At 45.0% G+C, this 27,954-nt stretch overlaps 1 protein-coding gene across 1 annotated transcript; it reads left to right on the forward strand.

The window, feature by feature from the left end:
• On the forward strand, positions 1–27,954 carry LOC126557751 (homeobox protein B-H2-like). The gene is made up of 3 exons (XM_050213629.1): positions 1–1,212; positions 27,386–27,564; positions 27,671–27,954. Exons 1-3 carry the CDS (start codon positions 15–17, stop codon positions 27,848–27,850), a joined length of 1,557 nt encoding a protein of 518 aa, XP_050069586.1. The 5' UTR covers positions 1–14; the 3' UTR covers positions 27,851–27,954.

Genomic DNA, 27,954 nt, shown 5'->3' on the forward strand with positions numbered 1-27,954 from the left:
CGCACGGCCGCCCGATGCTTGAAGAAGCTGATTTACGCTCGGGAAAGATGTTGTGTCGGACGAGCAGTCCTCCGCCGCCGAGTAGCAGTCCGGCTGGGTCGGAAATTTCGGTCGGTTCCCCAAGTCCACCGCCCATTGGCAGTGACTCGCATCCTACCCACCTGCCCCATCCACATCCCTTGGCCGTCACACATCTGGTTCACCATCATCCACTCATTCACCCGCACCATCCACACCATCCGGCGCTACACGCCCATGCTGCCGTAAGCGCGCTGCAAGCTCGTGCAGAAGATTACTTCACACCTCTCAAGCGATTGCGCATGGTGGAGGGTGGCAGCGGTGTTGAGCTGGGAAGTCCTCCCGGTGGCAGCCCGAAAGAGTCCACCAGCCGGGGCTCTAGTCCCACGACGCCTGTTAACAGTGCGAGCAGTACAAACACCATCACCAGCACACCTAATAACAGCGCCACATCTACCACCACTACCACCAGCACAACCAAATCGTCCACTGGCACGACCGCTGCCGAAGGAGTCAAGTCGTTTTCAATCGCCGATATCCTGGGCCGCGATGCGGAGGCCAACAGCCGTGAGGCACGGGAACCAAGTCCTCCGCCGATGAATCCCGCCTTGCACCATGCTTCCCACCACCACCATCACCTGCATCTGGCGGCTCATCATCCCGGTGCACATCTGGCGGCTGCCCATCATCATCACCACCATCACAGCAGCAGTACGTTGCAGCAGGCGGCCTCCAAAATCGTACGACCCTGGGACCATCTCCGTGGTCCAATCCCGGTGAGGCCGTTCCTGCCACCGGCCTTGCTACACTATGAGCATCGGCTAGCGCTGGACTACCATCAGCAGCTGCAGGAACATTTCCGGGCTCAGGCCCAGCTGCTGCGGCACATGAGCATGGACATTATCCCGTCGGAGAGTGGGTCGGAGCGGTCCAGTTCGGCGGCGAGTGATTGCTGTTCGCCGGAAATCGGACGTGGATCAGACCACCAGAGCCATCAATCGTCACAGTCGTCGTCATCGGGGGTGGGTGGTGGATCAGCCGGGGGTGCCGGTGATGGAAGTGGACGAAGTGGTATCAATGGCGGTGCTAGTGGGCCCAACAAATCTAGCGGCAAAACGGCGCCGAATGGTACACCGCTCGATGCGCTGTTTCAGATGACCAATAAGAATTTCGATGAATCGAATGAAGACAGTGGTGAGTAGAAGCGAACTCTCTTACTTGAGCTTTAAGCTTGAAAAGACTGTGTTTTACTGAAACAGTATTCAAACTATAATTTGGCCATCGATTGGTATTGATCTTTACTGAGTCATACGTATGAAGAGAACTCCTTTACAAGAGGAACAATGTTTTTCTTTGTCTCTGGGACATTGACGCGTCTCAGGGATTTCCCACAAACAAACATAAACAAACATACTGGTTTCAAAGTTGTTTGTGGAGCAATTTAATGTACAAACACATCTGCAGTAGTTGCGATTGCTCAAATATTAGCATTGTCTAGAGGCTAATAGTTGCGAAAAAGGAGATGCAAATAAGCAAAACAAATAGATGTCAGGGACTTAACCATAGGATTGTAGCAAGGAGGACTTTAAGCAAAATGGCTATGTAATAGTAAGACAAATAGCCGCCATTTTTTTTATCTTTGTACTTTTGAGCTTTTGCTGTCAATGTTGAAATGTCAAAAATTAAATCAATTATCAAATACTAGCAAAATAAAATATCTACTGATGTCCTGCACGTTGCAGAAGACATACTTGAAATTAACTAGACTTATCTGCCAGCTTGTGCTTCCCATGCTCATGCCTTTTAGCGACTTTTTCATTCCCCGCCGTAAGCGTGTGGACCACGATGGAAAGCGTTTGATAATTTATGATATCTACTCATGCAACATTCATGATAAGCGCCGACTTTAGCTAACCAACCGGTGCGCGCATAATGTTAGCCGTACGAGCGAGTATCTGGACCGCTTGTTACCCTCTCTACTAGCGACTGGTGAGTTGGAATTAAAATTAGATTACCAAGAGACTTACAAATGAGATCCGATTACCATTTCTCCAACCTCCGGATGCACGCTCGGTGGTTCGGTAAACGATGTTCGTGTTCGTTGTTGTTTTAGAGTTTGTTGGTATTTTTGTTGCGTCCCTTCCCTTCTGAATTGTTCCCCAACCCGAATGGGCATCCACCTCACAGCACACACCAGTCGTCCATCATCAAGTGGGAGCGACGCTGTTGCGACGCTGATGCGCGATTGTAACACGATTAAACGCAATAGACTACGCAATGGCGTTGAAGAGTTGGCCCTAGCATTTGGGAGCTGCATGCATGGCAGCGGCTGCGGAAAGGCTGAGATTGTCCATTGTTTCTGCATGGGGAGCTTGCTAACAGTATGCGGAGCATAAATGTACAACGAATTATCCTTTTCTTTTTTGTGCCACGCCGCGACAGTCAGACTCGTTTGTTAAGCTAACGAGCAATTTTCATCGTCAGTTCGGTGAGTTCCGGGTGGGGTAGGGGTAGTAGCTCTTCGTACAGTGAGGGTCTAAGATTTACTAGTCTCAGCCCTGGTAAGCAAGTTTCACTTCCGTCACAATCGCACTGTAGCGTGTTATCGAGGATCGCTATTTTTGAAGAGCTGCAGACTGATTAACTAACAAGATGCTGCTTAATCAACGACACGACCATGGTGCCTCTATGTCTAAGGTTTAATTACTGCTGTGTGTGGTTTTATTTGCATTGCTTTTCAGCCTGAATTCGTTTGCTACTTGAGCATTATTTTATTTTATTTATTCACTTGAAACATTATTCCGCTATTGCAAAGGTTGTTCATAAGTAAAGTTGTAGCAAATCGAACTTGACGTTTGGGCAAAGCTAAGGCACAATAATACCAACTGCCAAATTACCAAACAATTTCACTACAAATTGTCCATGAATAAAACCTCGAATGATCGTGATTTAATCGAAATTATGGTTTCTCAAAACAAAACCAAAGGCCATCCATAACACACACTGATGCTGATCAAAACGGTGGCCTTGAACGTGAGAAACAGCATCATGTTCGCCGTGTTTGAATCAATACTGCTCCGAAGCTTCTGGGTATCGGCGACTCGGAAACCAGTTTTCAGAAGTGTGCAATAAATCAAAATCCAATTACCAAAATGTTTTTCGACCAAGGTTCGGCAAGGTGAAGCTAGTGTTGCGTTTAGAGAATGCCGCAGGATCAATTTGAACGCTACCGCAGCTGACCCAAACGATCAATGTGTAATCAACGATACTGAGCTCCCAAAATTTCCGAACGCTCCAAATTGGTACCACAAATAAGCTTTGCAATCGGTAATTCAATGTTGCGGTTATTTTGTTATTGATTCACTAAGCACTCGGCTGAGAATGATGGGATTCATGCGTGGGAATTTTTTTACAATGACAAATTGGATTTTATTGCATTTGTTTGCGTTTCACTAACGAGGTTCTAGGAGGAAGCTTGGGAATTGAAAATCAGACATACAAAAAATATTTGTATAAATAAGTTGCATCGAAAGCAGAAGCATACACAAAGTACAAATCATTTCTCCTCTGCTCCAGCTCATTAAATGTTTTGATGGTTTTGCAAAAGGATCAGCACAAGATATTCCAACTGCTCTCTCAGCAAATCACGAAAAAAAAGTGTTGGGTAAGGTGAAAGAAAATAATACGTTATGTGCAATTGGCCACGCTCGATTTAGACCGATCCAACAATTATGTTATTGTCGGATGGAAACGACGTGTTTTTATCTTTTCCTTTTCCAGACACCTTTTTTTGTTGTTTGGTTGATGTTGTTGATAGCTCTCGACCCAGGGTAAAGGCCACTTGTTCGCCAGCCGCCGAACCAAACACTAATCAGGTGCATCCTGTTCCTAACGCTCCAGGTGAATCACTCAAAGCAGCGCAGGAGAATCAAACAGGTCGACCGCATCGACGTCGGCGAATAGCACAAAATCCTGCGCGAGTGCGTGATGAATCGATTGATTCGTTATGGCGCAGTCTACTGAGCGGAGAAACGAAAATGTGAAGAAAACAACAAAAAAAAAACCTCCCGAAAAGACTCCCGGTTCGCCGCAAACCAAAGGTTTGGTGCGGCTGTGATGGAACGAATCGAAGGTAACCTCGGTGCGATCTCCGATCACGATCGTAGCCCGATGATCGCTTATTGTCGCCACCAGCTCAACAACTTGCAACTGCTCCCCTAAGCACGTCCACCTTGAACATTTCACTGTTTCGATGGCAGCTGACAGTAAGCGGGTTTGTTAAATTTGTGCTGATCGGGAAGCACAAATTCGAAGATCGAGAGAGTTGCAGTTGATCTGCTTGTAAAGTGCCACTTTAAATTATCACGTTCCGGATGTCAAGCCGTACCTTCCCGATGTATTCTTCTTCCAATGGTACACCTTCAAAGCAACAGCGGCCAAAACCAGCGGCTACCTTGCAGCCGAATCGGCGACCGATCGGCTCGTCCGACCCTTAAATTTGGGCTGACTGCACTGACACTAATGGTGAAGCGACCAACGCTCGGCTGGCTCGGATGTTGTTGGCTGTCGCTTTAATTGTTTTGCCCCGTCGGCAGTTGTTTCCTGGTGGCCAAATTAAACGGACGCGTCGTTCGGTTTGAGATGCAAATATGTAATTTTGCTAACGGGCGATAGGCCGATCCATCGGTTTCTGTACAGAAAAGCCACATGTGTATCGTGTGTGCTTTTTCACTATGCCAAATCGTTTGTATTCTGGAAGTGGAAGTTCTCAATAAAAATGCTTGGGTAAGAAAAAGGATATTTTCAGAGTAAACTCTTGCACTTTGGTATATTAGCGACTTTTAGAACGGTCACATCGGGCCGGACTGGTGGTGTAGGCGACAGCGGCGGCGGTCTTCAAACGGCGGGACCGTGGTTCAAATCCCATCCAGACCGTCCCCCCGTAGTGAGGTCTGACTAACCAACTACGTGGTATCGGCAGTCTAGAAAGCCATTTTCGATGGCCGGCATGTTAGAGGCCGTTAAGAGCCAAGAAGAAGAAGAACGGAAACAAAAAAAATCAGATCTATTCCCTCCAGAAACAGGTGTCTATAAACCTGAAAGTAATTGAAATTGTAATGCTTTCACCACCTTCATTCAAACGCCAACATTCAACTGCATAACAGTCCATTCGAAACGGACCCATTAGCGCGATGATCACTGTATTCAGCTCAGCTTTTTCTTTGCTCATGTTGTCTTAGAACCGCTTGAAGCTCCGCATTGACTTCGACACACCGAATTCAAAAATTCTACCCAACGTACTATACTGTGGTTTTTGCTCAATAGGACAAGAGCGTCCGCTTTGATCGGCAATCCGTAGAGAAGCTTATTAGCGCTCGTTCTCCTACTTAGCTCCGCTCTGTATCTCCTTTTTTCCTTCCGTCCCTCCTTCCGCCACACCGTCTGGTGGATGGTTTGGCGTACGCGAGTTCCGTCGGCGAAGGCTCGCTCAATCGATCCGGTTTCACAATTGGTTTGAATAAAATCTCCCTTCCCCCGAATGGCGCTGCCGCTACCTGCCGCCCAGCAAGGAAAGGATACGAACCAAACCAGGGGCACGGTGTGAAAAGGGGTGGGCAAGAGGGAGAGGGGGGGGGAGGAATACAAAATGTTCGTTACATCAAAGACCGCAAGCCGACAGATCATCAATTTTTCATTGATTGACTTAATCACTTTAGTACCGGTTGATTACAGTTTTCGGTTCTTGATCTCCTTGTTATTCGTTTGGAGGGAGTAAAAAAAAAAGGGATCGCGTTGGACAAGCGCACACGCACACTACCGGGCTTGCGATCGTGCGATCGCCCTTTCGCCGACATATACCAATAAACGTTTAACTCTCCGTTCTGGCGAAGAAGACAAACATTCCTGGCCGTGGTTGACCGTCGCCCGGCAATCATAATTCTGCATCCAACAACAACAACAAAAACAGGGAAACGACGAAGCATTAATCGACACCGCTGCCCGGAGTGTGAATATCGTTGTCCAAAGCCGAAAAATGCTGGTGAGCACCAGTGAATTAAGATCGAACGAGGGACATAGAGAAAGAGAAAGAGAGAGAGAGAGAGAAGGATCCCATGCGGCGATGGTTGAAGATAAAAAAAAAACATGTGAAATGATGTCAGTATTGGCATTCATATTAACACGCAAGTTGAGGATGCATTTTAATGTGCAAAGCAGATACAATGTGGTTTGAGAGCGTCTGTGCTTCAAGGAAATCACTAGCCCTGGATGTCCGGGTGACAATTGAAATTGGTTTAATTAATTTAGTCATTAACAACAATGATTGTCGATCCATGCATGTTCTAAAGAGGCAAGATTCGTATCTTACTAAGCTTAGCTTAAAATATTTCGCTTCAAAACTCACCCTGACTGGTTTGATACAGTAGACGGTGCAAGCACCAGCCACAATCGAAATCTGTTAATAGCTATTAGCCATTGATAATTTCAACCCTCTCTTCCTAAATCATCGTTATAATGGTCACGGCGATCGAACAGGTTACAGCTCGTAGAAGCCATGTGTGTGACGCCGAATTTGTCGACAGGCTAAACTAGGCGGGTTTTTTACATCCCCACGCCGACGCAGCACCACAACCCTTAGCTCAACAGCTCCACAGATTAGCAGCACCGTCGTAACCATCAAACAGCTTGCCGCCCCCGGGGCAGCACACGGGTATTCGGATGAACAGCATCACTCATACAACTATTAGATACAACAATAAAAGTCATAATAAGCCAACAACAAGCAAACCGACCGCTGGAACTCGCAACCGTTGCGCACGAAGAAGCGAACGGTGGAAACGTGAAGCAAAGTGATTTCCATCGATGTATGGTATCGAAGACTGTATGGCCGAAGGAAGGCTGATGATGGGGTTTTGGCAGGTAGAAAATCAAGCGCATCAAACGAGATTTAAATGTGTGCCAGCGGAAACGCTCGCATATGACGAATGTTGGCAGGCACTGGGGAACCAGGAAGTGGACCGGGAACGATCTGGGGCAAGGTTTGGAGTGGGTCGAAAAAGCACAAAACATGTGATCGTACGCATCGAGATCGTCATTTTTTGCAAGCGTGTTGGTGCCCCGCAGTTCAGAGCGCTGCTGCGCGTCTTGTGTAGGATGACTGTTACAATCTCACCGTAAACTGCTAACTAATATCCTCTTAATATGAATTGTTCTTCGCCAAACGCTGGCTGCGAGATTGCTCACTCATTCGCTGGCCACCCTGCCTCGTGCCTCGCTGTGAAGACGCACACACCTTGGCTAACGTTCGGCGGAGTCAGTGCGGCTCGGCGGTTCCAATCCGGTTCTGCTGTGGCCTGGCCTGCTGGTTGCTCTCATTCCTGCCGCCGGTTGCCGGTTGCTCCCTGGCGGTGTTGATGAGTGAACAACCACCAGAAGGGGTTTCGCTATCTCGCTCGGCCCAGTCATCTTCCACGGCCATGCCGGGGCGATTCCGGCCGGGGCAGTGGTGAAGTAGCCAGAGGTTGATGATGATGATGTGTCTGCCTGTGTGTGGCGAGGCCTCCGGTATAAATGGTGGAAGCAGAAACAAGGTGATCAAAGGCCAACGCCGACCGAGCCCAAAGGTGTCGGCTGGGCTAATTGGAAGAAGATCAAAGGATGCCGCCGACTCGGCCTGGCACAATGAGCCCATGGAGCTTTTTGTGCCTCTTTGCGTTTCTTCTCGGACAGCCACCTCACACTCTCAGTATCTTTCTAAAAAAAAAAAAAAAAGGTGAGAATGAAAAGATGACACGGAGCAAGGAGATCGAGTTGAGCTGGCCTGAGGATAAAGCGAAGTGAGATGATTTTCTGATGTTGTTTCCTCTGCAGTTGCTCAAAAGCTCGCAGTCGCTGCCATCTTCGCCTAGTGGATGCTGTTTACGGTTTTCTCTCTCTTTTGCTCTCTCTCTCTCCCCCTCTCTCTTGCTCTCTTGCTCTCTCTGGAAAGACCACATTGAGCTTCATTACACTGGGGCTGGGAGTGAATTCGATACTTTTTCCATCCACAATTTTGCAGAAGATCGATGCCAGTAATAACTCTATCGGGGAGCGCTTCTGAGCTCTGCTTGGGAGGCCTCACCGTAATTTGCTACAATGAGTTTTCCACTTGCGTATTGTCGGAATCGTGCCGTTGTTGGACTGCGTGAGTATGTGTTTGATTGTACACATTTCTGACAAACATGGAAGAATGAGAGGCAAGGGTACAGTGGATAAGAGAGAACGGAAAAAAACATCTTCTCACACACCGCGTACGAACAAATTGAGTTTCAATTAATTTTCGATTTTCGCTAAACGATCATCTAGCTACTTTCATGGAGGTCTTCTTGTGCCGTGCTCTGGTTAAGGCACTTGTGTTGGTTGAAGGAGGTCGAATGTGTAGTTTTTTTTTTATGTAATATGAGATTTATAACTCAAAAATATTCTTTTTTTGTAATAGTAATGAACCAACAAATGTGCTGCGGCAATTTTTGCTTCCACAGTGAATCAGACTAAACACATTTTTTCACAACTGCGCATCTCATTAGCATCTGATGGGATAAATTTTCCATCGATTTTCAGCATAATTTCTAGAAACATGTTAATGAGTAAAGTTAATTATTTAATTTTCACAACCCTCACAATTATAACAAGACAATTATTTGCCTCTTTGTGCTTTGTCGAAATACGCATGCGAATTTTTGTTTTGCAATATTTATCAGCTAAAATGCGTCCAATTGCCACCGGCGTAGATAACCAAGATTTCTTACCATTTTGTTTCCACAACAACACCTTGTCTGTGGTAGAAAATGTTACTTCTACATCACGCACATACACAAACGCTCCGTAAATCCCCGATCCAATTAAGTCTTTAGCCGGGTGTGAATGAAAGCGAAACTCCAAATTTTCTGACAGATCCGGTCTTCAGTCTCTTTGAAGTTACATTTTTTCGATTGCGCTCTTCTTCTACCCTATCGAAAGTATCATCCATTCTGAGCCGTTGTTGTTGGTCTGCTGTTGTCACTGACTGACAACCGACAATCACAACAAACGAGACCAACGCCGTGTCTCGAGAGTGGTCCTTCACCTGAAACCTGAAGCGCTGCGTACTCGAAAACGATTTTCCAACGGCCAGCAAAGTTACGAGAAAGAATCTGGGTTCTGTACAACTTACCGCTAATCCCCGTCACTTCGTAACAAGCTCACCACTCACTCAGCTGTCAAATTAAATCACCTTCTTTCGATGCCATGTTGCTTTCGTTGGCAATCGTAGTAGTTCGGGAAGGAAGCATAGAACTTTGCCAACTATCCTATAGCACATCAATGCGGATCTGTTTAGTGGATTTGTTTCGCTATCTACTAAACATCGTTTAGCACAATTAATTCTAGTACAGCAATTTGTAGAAAATGTACCAAAAACTTGAGCATCATTTGTTTTGGTAAAGCCTTTTTATTTTCGTTAATTTTCCCACCAAAAAGATCAACTGAATGGGAGATCTTCCATCAAGAGACTTCTGAGTGTGTCTCACCGTCGGAAAAGTCCCACCCAGTAATGAATGAACAGCAATTATTGATTTGTTAATTGATTCTGGACAGGCGATATCTCCTACGGGAAGGTTCGGATGGTCATCTCTTTAAAAGCGTCTGCAGTGATTGACCGCAAGTATCATCATTACACACACACACACACACAGCCGGCCCGTTTGTCTTTGATCTTTCGAGCGCTTCCTCTTTGTTGGCCGCGGAAAACAAAAAAAAATAGCACCGCCTCATTCTGATGCTTCCTTACAAGTCGGCCTTAAAGCTTTGCCGCTCCATTCTTGTCTGACCAGAACGGATGAACGAGCGGGAGCGAGTAGGCGAACGAAGACCGGAGCGCCCTTAATTCGATAGTGGCGGCAAATGCGTGCCCTGTAATTATCGTGCCCAGCCCGAAGGAAGCTGTGAGATTTGGTGGTCCCTCCAACCAGTCTTACCCGGCTCGATCGCGCTCGGATCGAACCCGATCGCTTCTAACACCTAACACCACTGCCTCCGAAATGACCAAACAAGCCAGTGCAAGCTCCTTAACCAGTCAAACGTCATAATGATGCTCGCAAACACTCTTTCCGACTCCCACCTTCGAATCAGCTCGATCATTTCTCGCTCTTGTACACCGAGCAGTGACTCGGACCGTCAATTGAAACGTCAATTCACTTTGAGAAGGAAAGAAAAAAAACAAAGCGTGAAAAATGAGCTGCTGCACCGATTGTGCGATAAAAAAGGATCGCTGCTCCTATATCGCACGCAAGTAAACGCAAAATTGCACAAAAGCAAACAGTGTGCGTGTCTGTATCTGGGAACATGGGAGAGAAAGAAGAAAAAAAAAGCACAAAAAAAGGTTACGAAAATGAAGGAAAAACTAATGCACACACAACGAACAAAAAACCGACTGAGCCCATAATTATGTTTATTTATGATCACTTACCATTCGAGCATTGTTATGCAAATAAGAGCGCACTGCTTGCACCACTAGTGCAGCGAGAAGGAAGTGCAAAAATGAAAATGTGAAAGAAAAATGGAAAAACGCTGAAGCGCTCCGAAAAAAAAAAAGCCGAAGCGAAACAGTGAGGCTTTCAAGACCAGCTGGCAGCAGGCAGATTTTTACCAATACACGACCACCAACTTTTCACTTCCTGGGGATGTACGTTTACGCGTGTGTGCCTTGTGCCTAGTGTTGAGCGTTCATGCTTCATTAAACTATTACCAACTACGTGGAGCGGAAGTTTTGCCCGGTTACGGTTACGAGGTGAAAATCGTCTTGATACACGATCCCACGAGATGGTCCCCGGGAAGATAATCGATGACACATTGAATACGGTGCGAAGTGATGATTTTTAGTGTAAACATACGGGATGCGGTTTGAAAAATCACGTGTGACGATTAGCCGGGGAAAAATCCCCGGATGAGCATCCTTCCGGGAGCAATCTATCTTCGGTTCTGTAACGCTGCACGTACAATCACGTCTGATCCGTCGATTATTGGCTACTTAATCAAAATTGCGCTCGGGCCAAATAGAAAGTGCAAACGGACGAGAGCGCACCCTACCGGACACCGAAGTGAGCACAATTTGCAATCGATCCATCGGTGACCGTATCGAACGCCATAAATCAATTGGATCGAATTTTTGTTTTCCACATCCGCGCACGGCTTCCGTGCACCGACTCGCACCGTCCCCTCGGCGAGTCGGCGTAAAGAGGATCGATGTTTTTTTTTCTGTACAATGGCGGGAAGGAGTGATAGAGATTGTTTCATTAATCCCCTATGTAAACAACACTTGACACTTGGCAACCGTCGCAACACCCAACGACGAGCCCAAAAGTCAACGTTCCCGTTTTGCTGGCCCCGGCGGATTGGTGCTGCATGTTGCGAAGCAATAAATGCCGACTGCTTTACGACCCACGCTGAGCCATGGCCACTTCGTGTTTCCTTCGCTGCTCCTAGGGAATGTAGGAGTGCGGTGCGGTGGAGAGGACAAAAAAAAAAGCCGGGCTTCTGTTCCGCTCACAAAGATCCAAATACAGCGGCGAAACGGTGAACAAATGGAGGCGACACGAACGCCGTAACACCGAAACGATGTGATTTATGGTCGAGTGATTATTCTTCATTCCCAGCGTTTATAGTGATAGTGTGCGTGTGTGTGTCCACACGACAGAAACTTCCGACTCCGATCCCATTCCCTGGGCCCCCGGGGGTCCTTCTAGCGTCTTTATCATCAGCATCACGCATCCAGGGTGGAAGTGTGTGTGTGTGTGTGTGTGTTTTACAATTGCGTGCTGGGCCTCGATCGTTTCGCTGGGTGGCTTGTTGACATGTTTTAGTAGCATCATCACCACGAATCAACCGCCATCATTCGTAACGGTAGCGAACTATAGTGAATTTAATTTGACAGATGATAGAGTGATGGCCGTTTTATAACCACCATCATTCCTATGACAGATGACCCTTTCCATTCGACTGTTACGCTGATAACAGTTGATTACGCGCTCGCTTCTGATTGGTTCGTCTTTTGTGTTGTGCACTCATGCAGCGATGGGCAATACAATAAAACCACCCCAATAGCCGTTAGAGAATCTGCTGTTTTCGATACTTTTGTTAGGTACAGTTACTTCCCGACTTACGCGGATAATGGGGACCGGAAAAATCCGCGTCGTGTGCTTGTGCCCATGATATAAAAAAAAAAATTAAATTTATCCGTTGATTTGGAAACAATGAGTATTTTTCAAGCATTATTGCATTAAACGAGTATTTTTGGCTGATTTATTTATTAACAACAAACTATTTCATAGTTTCAACCAAGTCTTGCCATGTTTCAGAAACATTCACTATTCAATTTGTACTTTATAAGAAATTAATGATCAAAATTATTAAAAAAATAAAATAATTCAAATGGCTTTGCCACCAGTAACAAAGTAAAACTTCATAATTGTTAAAACTGAAATATTTCTAAACCGTTTGCTTGACATTTCTTTCGTATATCACTTTCATTACGGGTACTTGTCATTTTTTTTTAATTTGCAGCACTTTTGTTAAATAAGGATTAAAGGAACAAGATGCGTCCTCTTCATGAATGCTTCTAGTGACTTTTGACAATTCCCAGGTGGAGAACTTAATTTAGTATAATAAACCCAACATGCTGTCAAACATGAAAATCCGCGTACCTCCGAATCCGCGTAATTTGAGCACCGCGTAAGTAGGATATTGACTGTATACAGGGTTTCTGAGTAGAACTAGACAAGTGCGAGACATTTCTAGACAACGGCTAAGATGAACTGGACAACGGGTAGGTTGAACTGGACAACCGCCACGCTTTCTGGACAGTCGTCAAGTTGAACTGGACAAATGTTAGGTTGGTGTGGACAAACGTCAAGTAGAACTGGACAGTCATATTTGAAATGGATGATAAAACGGTTTGAAGCATATCGAAAACGCTTGACAAATGTTAAAAATAAATAAAAATAAATAATACAAATTGCTTTGCCTCCAGTAACAAAATAAATTTTCATAATTGTTAATGCTAAAATACTTAAAACAAATGTGAAATAAAATGTTAAAACTAAAACTGCTGAAATACACATTTTTTCTAATTTCTAATTTTAAATAATTTTCAAACGTACGTATGCATTCACATCGAATATAAATCATTTTAACCGAATACAATTACGAACAATCAGAATGCATAGTTTTCTTTAAAAATGTAAGGAAGTAATAAAGTATTTGCAATACTTTCAAAATTTTATCTTTTGACAGAAGATGACAGAAGAAGTTTCTGTTTATTGCCGCTGAGTTCTTGTAGCTGTTGTCATGGATATTTTATAGAATCAAAAATATAAAATTAGAAATGAGCAAATGTATTCAATACATTTGTATTGCCACTTTCAAACATGTTCAATGAACAAACTATAACAATGTTATTATTAAATGTAAATTATAGAAAATGTATAATTCAACGGCTACTTTTAAAATATTTGCTAAGCGTTTCCGAAACGCTTCAAACCGTTTCACCAACCATTTCAAATATGACTGTCCAGTTCTACTTGACGTTGGCCCACTTCAACCTAGCGTTTCTCTAGTTCAACTTGACCACTGTCGAGAAATGGCGACGGTTGTCCAGTTCATCTTAGCCGTTGTCTAGAAATTTCTCGCACTTGTCTAGTTCTACTCAGAAACCCTGTAACACTCCAATATTTGGAAAAAATATCACTAACATCCTAACGTACAATTGTATAGCGAGTAATGGATAAGTACTTTATCTGAAATACGATGTTCTAGGACTTCTTCGAACAGTGACAGGCTACATTGTACATCGAAACCGTAGCTTCGTAGTATACTCGGGAGTTATGGATTGATTCGCAGCACCTTAGTGTACATACTATAGCGATTTTCTCGAGTCTTAATTCGATATTTCACAGAAAGAGTCTGAAAGGCTTTGATTAATTGCACTATTAGACCACCGAGTAGATGATCTTGCATGTGGTCCGTTTTCAATCAATTTTCCATTCCGGCTCAACGGCATTGAATGACGACGTATGGGTTTCAGTGAGGCACAGCAAAAATGCAGCTAAATGCCAAGAAAATCTCCCACGGTAGACGATCCGCTCTTCAACTAGGTCTGGGCGGTAGGAAAATGTTAGTGAAAATAGTCGCCCACAACTGACTGGACGCGGTTTGTCCACACATGCCATCGTTCTCCGTTGGAGGTCCTACTAGTTGGGATGAATGATGCATCCGTACCGTCGGCATGCCGGAAAATGTAGCAGAGCGTGCGTTGAACATTTTTCGGGAAATGAAAATCTCCTCTTCTGCTGTGTTTTTAAATAAATTGATTGAAATCATTAATTGCTGTAAGCATGTTGATTAGACTAATTTTATACGATAAAATTACGCCGAATGGTTGTTTTGCATTTGACGGATATCTGGTTTAATATGATTCGCTCCTAAGAAATATAAAAGAAGCTATCAAACTCGAACATTTTAACGAAATAGATGGAAAGGAAACCATAACAATGGATTTACTGAAGCGTGCATGTGGACGGCCGGTGGTAACCGGTACACAAAAGCTAAAGCAAACTGATGCAATTGGGGGGGGGGGCATTACTACAAACCCCATTTTTTCTTTTTCTCCAACCGAAGTTCCAATGTGACGAAAGGGAGAAAAAAGGCCAACTAACGAGCGGGTACGGAAAACTAAACGATCGCATCGGATGCGATCGCCACGCAGTTGGACCGCGAATTCCGCGTCTTTTCCCAATGGTGAGCGTTGCTTTTGGTGAGTCCAAGCGTCGCCGACGCCATTGGTTATGGTTCGATGGTTGACAAAACGGACAGAAAGAATGAATCGTGTTAATAGACACGGGAAAGCAAAAGAACGAAAGAAAAGGAAAAAAACCAACATGAACTACCACTTTTCCCTTTTTCCTTGATTCTTCCAAACGATCAAAACATTATCTAAACTACCCAAAGTCCCCCGCATCAGTGGCCATCTTACGCGTGACAATAATAAAATTACCGACCAACCTTTACCAAGCCCAAAAGGACGAATGGGAGCATCGGGCTCATGCCGACCCGTCGCTCGTTTTTTGATTAATTTTATAAATGACTTTTAGTTTGTTTTTGTCCCCTACAGTAACTTCCAACTTCTCTGTGTTCGGAGATTGCGTGAGATTCTCCGAGGTTCTTTTTTTATTATTTCTCGCACCCGCGCTATATTTACACGGTTGAGGGCATTTCAATTTCCTGTGCACCCAAAACCGCACGCCCGACAGCGTCTAACTGCGCTACCATTCGTGGTGTTCCCCTTTCCGGTGCAAATACCCTGAACTTCTACGGCACGCAGCGACACAATTTCGTTTAATCAATTTTGTAGCGTTTGGTGTGCATCCTTCTGTACAATCCTGATGGAGTGATTGGCGGTGTAAATGGTTATGTTTTTAGCATGTCTGGGATAGTTGATCAAACGAAACAAATGAGCTCGTGTCAAAGGAACCAAGCTTGTTTGTTGTTATTATCAGCAAAAGATGGAACTGATCTTTGAAGTGTTCTTGAATGATTATTGGGCACTAAATTCAAAGAGCATTTCTTAAATTCTTTACGACATTGGGATGCTTCCATCTGCACGTCTACTACACACTCGTATTCCGTCTGTATTTTTGTCTACCGACCAGCCACAACGAACCACGCTGTTTGTCGAACTCATAGAACACATTCATCCGCCAACGTGCAGAATATGTTTCGTAAATAACCATGTCTGGGAATTCGAACGCTGCTCCGCTACGAAAGTAATGTTATGGGAAAACAAAAAAAAACAAGCACCTAGACACATCCACACCTGTACAGCGCAACGGGTTAAGCTGTGTTATGATGAACTAATTTCTTTGATCGATAGGAAACCACCGAACGGAAGTTAGGTGTTTGTTTTCCACTATTCCAAAGCAATCAGACCGTCTAGACTGCAGACGTTTTGGATCATTAGATTTTTGCAACCGATTTCACTTGTACACAATACACACCGCGTTTCGGGAGTTCATCGATCGTCTGAATGATTTAGTTTTTGCCGCAAATATCTACATGCAACTTATTTTTAGATTTCACGGAAACAATTGTACTTAAGCACATCTAGTAAGTGCGTTGACACTACCAAAACTCCGCCATTCTTGATCGAAATGAAGTACACATTGCAAGGTTCCAGACCGTAAACAAAAAGCAAAAGACACGCGTAAGAAATTCTCTGCTGCATCTTTGAATCTTTGAATGATCCGCGTGTGTACCTCTTTCGTTCTGTCGTTCGTGGTTTGCAGCACTGCATTGCTGCTGCTGTGCTGTCTTTATTACAATCATTTCCTCAACACTATTTCTCTCTGCGTCTTTTTTTGTTTCCTTTCCGATTGCGTTCATTGCTGTCTGTTGTTGGCGGCAAAGATCTAAGAGGTTGGAAAAAGCGAACACACCCTTAAGGGTTAATTTTTCTCTTCGATTCCTTCTGGAGCCAAACTTGAGCGTCGGTGTCGTATCTGGACTAACCAGCGCCACGACCAATATCACCTGGAGGTTTTTAAGTTGCAGAAATTAAATCACAATGAACTCTTTGAAGGTGTTCGAATTATGACTAGCAGAAATGTGTACTTAATGGCGTTCCAGTTTACACCAACTTATGTCACTTTGACAGCTAAAGCAGTAAGCATCTGTTTTGACATTAAATCTTTAGCTACACCAAATCCATTTACATGCTTTTGTAATGGATTACTTAAAAACTGAAGCATCCTTGCGCGACAATTCGATCATCACCAACCCTTCAACTTCTTTCGATCACACAGCCAGCTCTAGCTGAGTTGAGGGAAACTTAGAGTGAGGGAAACTCCTCATACAAAATTACCGAGACTTCGCTTACACTCCTGCCACTTCAAGCGAAACGGCTTACAGCCTGAGGCACCGACCATAACTGAACGATGACGATGATGAACGGTAACACTTTTACGAAGAATAAATGATTTTTAAATTAATAAACCTCAAAACGGCCAAGGTGGCGGTTTGTTGTTGTTGTTTTCTTCTTCTTTATTTCGCTCTTTCAAGTTATGTTTTCTTCCTCCGTGCTTCGTTGGGCACGATTAAGAAGAGAGCGCCTCGACGCTCGATAATGACCAACCAAAAATTACCCTCATCATCATTCTGCGGCTCGGGTTCCGACAAGTCCTGTTCACTCGCCTTTTACGCTGTTTGCGGATAATGGAGCAGCCTTGGGAAGTTGAACCGTGGGGGAAACCTAGACGTAAAAGTGAATTAATCACTTCTCATCAAAAACTTCCGATGCGCGTGTGCAACTGCGTACGGGGCGCATTTTCTAGCGTACCCGTTCAGCTACAAACTGCACCTGGAATGTTTCAAAGCAAGAGAGCGATTGCATGAAGATTTTCCTCCTCAGCAACTACACCCACATTTGCTGTTGCGATGGGTTCGGGTCGGTTGCACCTTTCCCTTGGCGGTATCTTCAAGTGGCTTCAAGAGAGTGACTCAAATGTTTATGTTTAACTTGAACAATCATAATTACCATCTACTTATCGTTGCACGCAGAAGATATAGCTGCCTCCCATCGTTGGCTTTGTTATCCCGTGAGTGCTACCTTAAGTAGCAACAGGGTCGGTTAAGAGCATCTTCGAGAGCATCCAGCGGCGCTCGACTGCTGGCGGAACCTTACCGTTGCTCCAAAATTGGGTACGAAGAGCAAAGGCGCCCTTGACGCGTCAACTTGGCTGAAACAAAAAGTCATTTCAACCGTTACCATCGGTACATCGGGCTCTCACCATGAACGCGCTACCCATTCGTAAGCGTATAAAACCTTTTTGCCCGTTTCCAATCGCTGCCCGAGTGCTCCAGATGGACGACACCACTTCAAGCGGTAGAGTTGTGGCGTGGAACCATCGCTCGGCTGCTAAGGATCCGCCGTTGGTGAAATGATTTTTTTTATTAATTTTATGGCTTTTAAACGATAGTAAATTGATGCTTAATATTAGCATTTATGACTGCCGCTGTCGGTGTTGCTTTGTGTTACGCCGCCTAGTTCGCCAACCGTTTGCTTCGTTCGGCGCCGTCTCTCAAGTTCTATCCAAGCCCAGGCATTCTTCCAGGCAGACGCTTGAAAGTGAACCTTCCAGCAGTCAAAGGGGGTTTGCTCAGGTGAGTATCTCCGAGCGCGCTCCGTATTCGTCTGGACGGGTGTGTTAACATTTTTTTGTCACATTTGGACATTCCAACCATCACCGTCCATTCAAAACTGGTTGCAATCTTGGCAATGATGTGAGTTTCGGTGCACTTTCTGGGCCTTTGGTTCGTACGTTTGAAAACCCAGTAAAAAGATAAATTGGTTCCAGTTGTCCATTTCATCACCAGTTGTCCATCAACGCCATTTAGTACGGTGTTGGAGAAAGGAGAGAAACGGAAAGAAACGGTGCGAAAAATACTGATTTGCATGCATAAAGCAGAGCATGATGTTAAGATTTACGACCAGCAAAGAAGCTGAATAATGAAGGAATTCTCGAGGGAAAGGAAATCATTATACAATAACCGCATCTGATCATCTTCGTGTGGAGAAGGTACGTTTATGTGTCATAAATGTTTTCGACATTCGACGAGAATTTTGATCAATTAGAATGTTGGTTCGTAGGATGATTTTGTACAGACTAGATGAAATTATTAGCAATCAGGCTGTCCCTCGCAAAATAGAAGAAAAAAAATATTAAGAATACTTTTTAGCACTTAGCACATTTAAACCAAGGAAAACAACTTCCAATATTTAAGATAACTTTTATATATACAGGGCGTTCGGGATAATTTTAACAGTCACCTACGGAGAAAGAAAAAAAATTTTATGGCAAAATGAATCATCGGAGAATTTTTTTGTTTTGTTTTAGAAATAGTAGCTTACCATGTATTTTATTCATTTTATTTAAAATATCGGCCTCCACCCGTCTTCGGAACCGGGAACAAGCCCTGGCGACAGTTTCGCGGGGTAGGGCCGCGAAAACGGACCTGAGCTCCGCCTTGGTGTTGCTGGAGGTTCTGTTGGTGTCCCGTTCCACCGCGCCCCACACGAAATAATCCATTGGATTAAGATCCGGGGAGCTGGAAGGTCGCACATTCGGCGCGGTGAAGTCGTTGAAATTGGCCGCCAACCACTTTATCGTTTTGGAGGCTGTATGGCACGGAGCGGAATCCTGCTGGAAGACGTACGGTCTGCCGTTGGCCACACTCGTGATCCAAGGCTTTACCCGTCCGCGTTCAGCCTCAGCCCCTGCCTCACCGTCTGGGAGAACTTGGTTTGCGGCACCCGTGGCACGTCCGCCGGACAGTAAGCCAGCCACCGGTTGTTCTGGGTGTTAACCGTATCGGCGGCTGTCGCATCCGGCGCGGATCATCATGATGCATGTGATCCGCTTCCACAATGTACTCTTTTTTGGCATTTTTTTATCACGGGATGTTTTCGCTGCTTGTTCCGTACGCTTTTAGCTGTCGAATGACGTATTGCTTGTTTTCCTATGCCAACTCCATCACGAGTTATAAACAAAACTGTAACTGTCAAAATGATCCCGAATGCCCTGACACTTCCCTGAAATGTCACTTCTTTCCGCATCTATTGCATGGTCAATAACGTCAACAAAGCTAAATATATCGGTGGATTTAGCTCCTCGGAGGCACTAGGCGGGATGGAAGTTGTGCTGACCGAGGGAAATCTTTGTAGATTCAGGGCCCCAAATGGCCACTCACTCCGCTTACCGTTAAACCCTCCACTGCCCAACACAAACCATCTCTAAACCTTCGCTCAAATTTGTGACCTACAATACTAACGCCAAATTACCCAGAAGTACTCGAACGTTACCCTCAACATAGTCGATAAGATAAAAAAGCACAGCTTCCCATTTCCCACACCAGCCCGTGTTGAGTGATGCCACTTCAAAATCGATCCATACGACTCCGCGCAACGAAGCCTACAACGTGTGTTTCCGGGCTGAAAGTGACGGCATGACAACACTGAGCACTGTTTTACAACCCGGTTGCACATTTGCATATATATGAGGGTTACAAAACGGTTACATGGGTTTTGGTCGGCCAAGAATCAAGAATTCGAAAGCAATCCGAGCGGCAAGGCGAAGAGAAAATTTATGACCTGTGCACTCACTCCTAATTTATTGCTTTCCAAAGTATCGACCTTTTTTTTTTTTGCTCGACCCACGCCGCTAGCACCTTCTCCCTAGACCCACTTTCTACGCCGTCGAACAGTCAAAAGTGATAAACAGCAGAAATGTAGAGCAACCTCCGATTACAACACCGAGAGTGTTTTGACAGCAAATGGTTAAATTAGTCCTGCGGTGAGAACAACTTTTTGTCAGCTTTCCGGCAAAATCTGGGGAAACAATACGCGCGCACTCGGTTTTCCCGGTTTTGTGTGTTCTTTTTTTAAACGTTGCCATGATGATGTACTTTTTTTTCTCCTACAGCTCAAATTGCAAGTTCATTACATCGGTACATGGGTGTACCAACAGTAACAGTTTCCGTTTCATGACGTCGCTGGTGGTCAAAAGACCGCCGGAGAAGAAAATCGCCCAAGCAAGTGATGGGAGTCCGATGGTTTTCGGACAGCAACAAAAAGTCTACCAAAAAATTACTTCCCATAACTGAACATTCCAACATCTTTCACAGGCTGCTCAATTCTCGATCGACGCCTATTCTTCCGCGCTTTACGTTTTCTTGTTCGTTTAAGTTAACTTTATCACGTGGCTTTAGGAAAAACAAAAAACAAAATTCGGTCGCTACCGCAGGAGGTTGCTTGCATGGGCACAAGTTTTAAGAGCTTGTTGTTCTTTGCAGTTTTGCAAGCGAAAAACAGGGGGGTTTTTATTGAAAATTAGCGCCCAATCGAACAGCAACCACGTACTTTGTGCCGCTCGTACGTGTCACGGGCGGAAGTGTACCGATTCCTGCGACTCGTAGCCAACTTAGAAGGCTCGTTAAATGTGCCAGTCACGAACTGATTTGAAAATTTCTGCCTGTGACTCAAAACGGAGGGAGCTAACAAACCACCAAAAAGAACCTACGAACAGTAGACGAGACGGTTGAAAATCGATCGATAGTTCTATTCGCACGAGCATGGACCTCCGGCTAGGCACATAAGGCACATTGGCCCGAAACAGTGGAAAACGTCGGGTAAGGGCTTTACTTTTTTTTAAACTTCAGTATCGCTCGCAGACAACTTCCAGGCGTCCAGAACGCGAAAACTTCACTTTAAAAACGAGCGACATTCACGCGAAGGGTCCACTCTCTGTGTGTGTGTCGGGGAAGTAGTATTTCGGCGTGTCATAAAAATAATTACCCTTCCTTCACATCAGCCCAACCCCTTCAGAGCGATGTGTTGTTTGCTGGTGGTCGTGCTAATTTTTTCCAACCCTCATGACTGCTTTTCACTCAGGAAAATGCACACTCACCCTGCCGAGGCAGCAAGAAGCGAAGAAAAACGATGTCCCGTTGGAAAAGCTTACAATTGCTAATGGAGGTATGGCAAAAAGGAGCACAACCGAGCCGCTCCAACTGCCGCACGTCTACATGCACGTAGAAAGTTCGATTTAATTACAGTGTTAATTGATCATTGTTTGAGGTGCGCGCTTATTGTGTTCTACCCGGCGCCCGTCGCCCGGTGCCTTGTTATTCGCTGCCTTTCGAGGCTGGCAAGATGGTAATTGATTAGCCTTCACGGTGCAGCCAAACACCAAACAGTAAAAAGAGTGTCATCGTTGCGCCTTAGATAATAGTAACAGCAAACGAATAAGTTGGACGCAATTTTGGAAGCTTTTCGCAAGCGCCTAATAGCAATCAGTTAACGTTTGCTAACGTTGGAGGAAACTAGTATTTAAATTTATGAAGGACCACAAACTCTTTCAAGGCCATCTTCGAAACGTAACACTTAGGAAAATTAGTATCCTCAAGGCAGCGCTAATTAAATTGCTCCGTCCGCTAATAGGTCGGCGTCCCGGTTGAGGATCTCCCGGTTAAGTAGATACGAAATGTGAACCAAACAAATAATGGAATTGCGTGCGCCTAACAGGATTCTCATCATGTGGACCGCGTGAAATTATTATCCTAATGGATGCCTTTTGTTTGAACAGACAATTAGAGGAGGTCCTTTTCGCTGTTCAACAACTGTGTGCCAACCGGCCTCAGCCAGTGTGACAGCGGTAGAGTGGCAGGTGGCAGCTATGGGAGGGGAAAGGGGGGGGGGGGAAGTACTATCATTATATGTAGCCTTCGTAGTCCATTTTTTGTTGTGTTTGACGAGTGACAATTTGCTTGTGGCAGTGTCTAGCATGAGGTCGTACACTACATGTGATTCTCGCTCGCCAGTACACCAACAACTGTGCAGTAGCTGCAATCGACTGCATCGTTAGCATTAGAGCAGGCACCACTCCCTGAGGCACCTCGTCGGTATAGAACGATTGGAGCGCTTTTGTGAATGACGTGGTAGCGCTACTTTGCTACTTGGCGTATGTCGTTCATCATATGCTGGGCTGGTGGTGATGGCGGAAGAATGAAATTGACGTGGGGTTGGGCACGATGTGTGGAGTGTGTAGAACTCTAACAATCACTATCCAACCAATACGCTGTCCATAATTAATTGATTAATTAGCAGCAAAATCGTTAGCGCAGCGGCGGCAACAACAGCAATAAAAGCCTTACGTCATCCTTGCCAAGCAAGCAAGTCCACCAACTCTTCAGTAATGGCCGTTTCTCTGGCTGGCGACACCTGGTAGGACGGATTCGATTGCAGATACAGCTGCTCGCCATCGCGTCACCGGCACGGTTGTTCCTTGCTGAAGTGGAGTCGCTTGTGAAATCGTGAACGAATTGTGTGGCAAAAAAAAAGAAAAAGAAATTGGTTGCAAATTAGGCACGTCTCAAGCTGGTTCCAATTATGGTTTTATTGGAACCCAAACCGGGATACAATTTTGGAGCTGTGGTTGTTGTCTGGGTAATCCTGTTGTTTGGCAGAGCAGAACTACTAAGAATTGAAAGGAGTGTGTTAATTAAGCCACTTAATAATCGAACGCTGTGGGCATTTCCACGGTTGATGGATGGTATTTTACTGTCAAAGTTTGCGTGTAAGTATTATATCGTAATAAATGTTATTTATATAACTTAAACTTATTGAAATTAAATTCCACATTTGGTACAGAAATTGCTCAATGCGACAGATAAGTTCACTGAGGAAAGAATAGAATTAGCGACGGGAAGTTTGCATCGAAATGTTCGCCAGCATAAAACATAACCTGCAAAAGACACAAGTGGCCACGGCACATTACAAAAATCGGTAACAAAGCGCCATCTCTTCCGACTAGGGCGTGGTTTTTTGGGAGCCCACATCAAAGTCGGCATCGGTAGCTCTCGCTTTTCGTTCGTTTGCGTTCGTTTGGCGCTTGCTCTGTCTTGTGAAACATTCCCAAAGCAACCATCCTCCCCACCCCTCCCCCGCTTCCCTATGTCTCCGTCTCCCACGTTATCCTCACTACTAGTCTACCCTCTGCTCATGATCAATTTATCAACTTCTTACGCACCGCAGCGCAAGCGCAACGTGTAAAAAAGTGAGCTTTTTTTTTTTGGTTTTGTTTTCGTTCCAACTGTTGGATGCGCTTTGCCCCAGCACTAGTTAGCTTCGCCACACAAATACAAACAAGCCCGATCTTTCCCTTCTAGCTGGATCGGCTCCGTTTGGTTGGTTTCATTCACTCGCAAGGGACAGTATTTGTCCAGCAGTGTTTTAGCTGTTTGTTTTACTGTTCGCCACCACTTGCTGGTGCGTGTGGTTGTGTGTCGGCTTCACGTCCGGTGGTTCCATTTGGCCGTGGTGTTTGCTCACGCGGAACGCCATCGATTCGCGGTCTTCGCCATTACTGCGGTGTTACTATTTGCCTTTGCGTTTTGTTTTCCGTGTCGCCGAAGACATCCTGAACCATTGGAGTATGTTATGTTGAAGGTGTGTGTGTGTGTGGTGCGAATGTCTTTTCTCTATCGCTTTCACCCTTGCTCACTCTTGCTCATGGCGTTTCTCATCAATTTTCGGCATTCATCTACCACGGAGCAGTGGCATCGATTTTGGTGCTACAACACTCCGGACTGCTAGCTTGGCTAAAAGTTCGCACCGAAGGAAACCCTCAAACTGAGGGAGGTCCCACACGTCAATCTGTCAATATAGTGCAAGCTCCCGTGAAACGCTTTAATGTGCCCTCGTTGGGCCTCGAAGAATCCGTCGTAAAAGGAGCACACGGTGGCAGCGAGGTGTTCTTTGTTCGTGATTTTTACGACCCTACCGGTTTTTGTGCGCTGGTGGCGGGTCCCAGGCTTGTGAGTCACAATACATGCCGGTCGGGGTAGAGAGAATTGACACCGAAGCTAATTATCAATCCCATAAAGTGATGGTCAGTTAGAGTCCCTGCAACCCTTTTCTTGCCGCTTCTTTTCGCGAATGGATGATTGAGTATGGGATTTTCGCGGAAAGCAATAAAATTCTCTCCACTCTTTCTCTTTTTCTCTCTCTATTGCACCGGCTACGGATGCTTTTTGAACGGTATCGGATAAATCTGAAAGCATCTAGAATTGAAATCTAGATGCTAAACCGAGTAAGAAATCATAAAATGGTTCGAAAGCGATTCACACAATCCACGGAGGTGGTCCTTGGGGCAGACGAGCCCAAAACGAGGGAAAGGTTAAAAAGGTACCAAGAACCATGTGTGTGTGTGTGTGGGGGGGGGGGCCTTTTGACAAGTTTATTGACAAAAACGCCAACTTATGCATCGGCCGCAGTTGATCTGCCGGTTCGTTCGCTGTTAGCAGCGGAGCTTGCCCGAAGATCAAAGAATTTGCCGAGCTGTGTCGCCGTGTTGGTGCGTTCGTCTCGCAGTTAATCGGTTCATTTAACGGGAACAGAACAGCCGCATCCAGCATGAAGGCAATTAACCACCCCGATCCTATCCAATTCGACCCGATCCCCGCCATCGTTGCCGCCCGGGGTGAGAGCTTGTGTGAGTGGGAAGCGAGCACAGAAAAAAAAAGTGGATCGACTGCACGCTTCTGAGAAGTGACGATTTGAAGCCGCGAGCCTAATTAGCTGCCGCTCGCGTTGCGGTGCGGTCAATTTGCGACGGAATCGATTTGAATGGCTTGAACCCACCGACGGCCCTAGCCGAACAAGAGCCAACCAGTTGCCAGTTGCCAATTCGTGCGCTTATGCAAAAGCGGCAAAGATGCAATCGCGCACTGCTGCGTTCTTTCTGCATCGTTTCCTTTTTGTCGCTTGTTGCCGTATGCAATTATGCTTTCACCAACACCAACACCAACTGAACTGGCAAGTAGTTGTTGCATTATGATGTTGGAAACCGCTCCGCTCCAAAGTTGTTTGATGCGGCGCACCATATTCATCAAAGCGCTTTACATGCCAACTAAATCATTATAATGTTTCGTAATTAATGTTGTACTTTGTCTCGATTTGGGGAGGGTTTAGTTGGGTGTCACATCGACGCGACTTGAAACTGCGGCAACAAGTGACTGTACAACAGCTAAATTCGTCATCACCGGTGTACGATGGTGCCAAATCACATTCAGCTAAATGCTCACTAATTATCTGTTAAAGTAATAAGTATCCGACACTTGCTTTTAAATCACAAAGAAGATTTTGGCCGTTTCGAAACCTTGTCGTTTGACATCTTTATTGTTCATCTGTGGCGTACAAATAATTTCACCGACATTTGTGCCGACTGTTCTGCCATCAACTGTCCCCTAGCTGGACCAAAGCCGGTACATCCCGACCGGAATTGAATTTTAAGAAAGTGAAAGATCTCGCAGCTGAACGTTGAACGGCGGTTCCCTTTTTTCTTTCGCCACGAAAAAAACATTCTCTTCATTTTAATTTTAATAATTTTATTGCATCGCGAACGAGCTGATCCCGTGGCGCGCGCGAATGGACATGAATGAAACAAAACATAACGAGACGAGAGAGCGCGAGAGAGAAAAATTAATAAAACGTAATAGTAATAAGCATGTCCGTGGAACATCGCATCCGCATCGTTCGTTCGAACGGGGCATTTCCACATTAATGAAAACGGCGCACTTCGGAACACTGGCTTTACGGTTTGCGTCCTTCCTTTTGCAGCCCCCCCCCTTCCCACACATCTCGTCCCTTTCATATCCGCCGCGGATCGCAAAAGGCGGCTTGTTTCGGCTAACCAAAGAAGCTAACCGAAGTGGCCACAGATCCAAGCTGGCCGAGGCCAAAAGGAATAAAAAAAAAACAGAACAAAGGGAAAAGCTTGCCGTAATATGTTATCATTTAATTTAATATTGCTTCCTTGGCATCGGTTAGCGAGTGACGATTCGTATAGCGGCGAGTCATTTCTTTTTTTTTTTTTGGTTCCTTTTCTTGTGCCGGGAACACGAATACTGGGTGTTTTCCTATTTTTTGATCATCCTCCGAAACCCATTGCCATCGATACGTTTCTCACTCGGATGTTAATTAGTGTCGTTGTCGTTTTTGGTGGTTCGCGCAGTGGTCAGATTTTGTCTGTTTTTATTTTAGAATTTTTTATAAATTCCGAAATAAGCGCAAGTTTGCTGTCGTTTATTTTGTCTACTATTTGAAACATAATTAGTTTATTTTATTGAGGGTATAATTAGTTAAAGAAAATAATAAGTTACTCTAACTTAATTTAAACTAAACAAACGAGTTTTTGATACTCCACTGCTTCAGATCAATTAAATATAAAATTAGATAACAGGCCAACAGCCAAGCTTTAAAATTTTTCCTCCTTTCCGTGCAAACTAGTTCCACCAAAATAAATAAGAAAGTGCCCTCGTCAATCGTCAATCGTCGGAATTGAGGAGGAAATTAGATCTCAATAAACTTTTATGATTTTATAGCACAGCGTTAAACGATAGTAAAAAAAAAAGAGCACAAATGAGCATGTATGCGCGTGTGTGTGTCAGTGAGTGTGTTGTGAATCCCTACACTACTGGGCGCGAGATTATTGCTGCCCGCGAACAAGCGGAAAAGCGCAATGTAAAGATCAATCGACGATCGGCCCATAATCGAACGGTGGTCGGTGTGCCTTTGATTGAAGTGAAGCCTATCCCGACCTGGAGGCCTTAGCTTTTGTTGTTTGTCTTTAATTTTAGCGTTGCAATTAACAAATTGTACTAATGTTGCCCTGACCTTTTCTCTCCTCGCGGTATTTTCCACCCGTGTGGGGGGTTTTTTTTTTTTGTTTTGTTTTATCTGTTACAGAGCAATCGCATTTAAACCTGTTCGCCAACCGACCACAGCCAAAGAAGAAAAGGAAATCACGGACAGCGTTCACCAACCATCAAATCTTCGAGCTAGAGAAACGGTTCCTGTACCAGAAGTACCTGTCACCATCGGATCGGGACGAGATAGCGGCCGCCCTGGGTCTTTCAAATGCTCAGGTAAGTTTATTGCGCGCCAGGAAACTGCCTTTTTTTGGCAAGTAATCAACGGCCAAATCCTAATGTCCACCTGTTGTTGGTGTACTTTTTCTGCCACCTCCCGCAGGTTATCACCTGGTTCCAAAACCGTCGAGCCAAGCTGAAGCGCGATATGGAGGAGCTGAAGAAGGACGTCGAAACGGTGAAGGTCCTTTCGGCACACAAAACGTTCCTGGAAAATGTTAACGATATGAACATTCTCAAGAAAAAAATCATGCACGACGATGGGGGCAGTCCACAGAAGTAAGCTTCAAATCACAACCGCAAAATTCGCAACCCATGGAACTTACCGTAGTAATTTTCCTCGCAAACAGAGCATTCTTCCTGCAGCATCCCTTCTGTCTGCAATGA

The sequence above is a fragment of the Anopheles maculipalpis genome, chromosome 2RL (genome assembly GCF_943734695.1).
Source record: "Anopheles maculipalpis chromosome 2RL, idAnoMacuDA_375_x, whole genome shotgun sequence".
In the NCBI taxonomy this organism is placed as follows: Eukaryota; Metazoa; Arthropoda; class Insecta; order Diptera; family Culicidae; genus Anopheles; species Anopheles maculipalpis.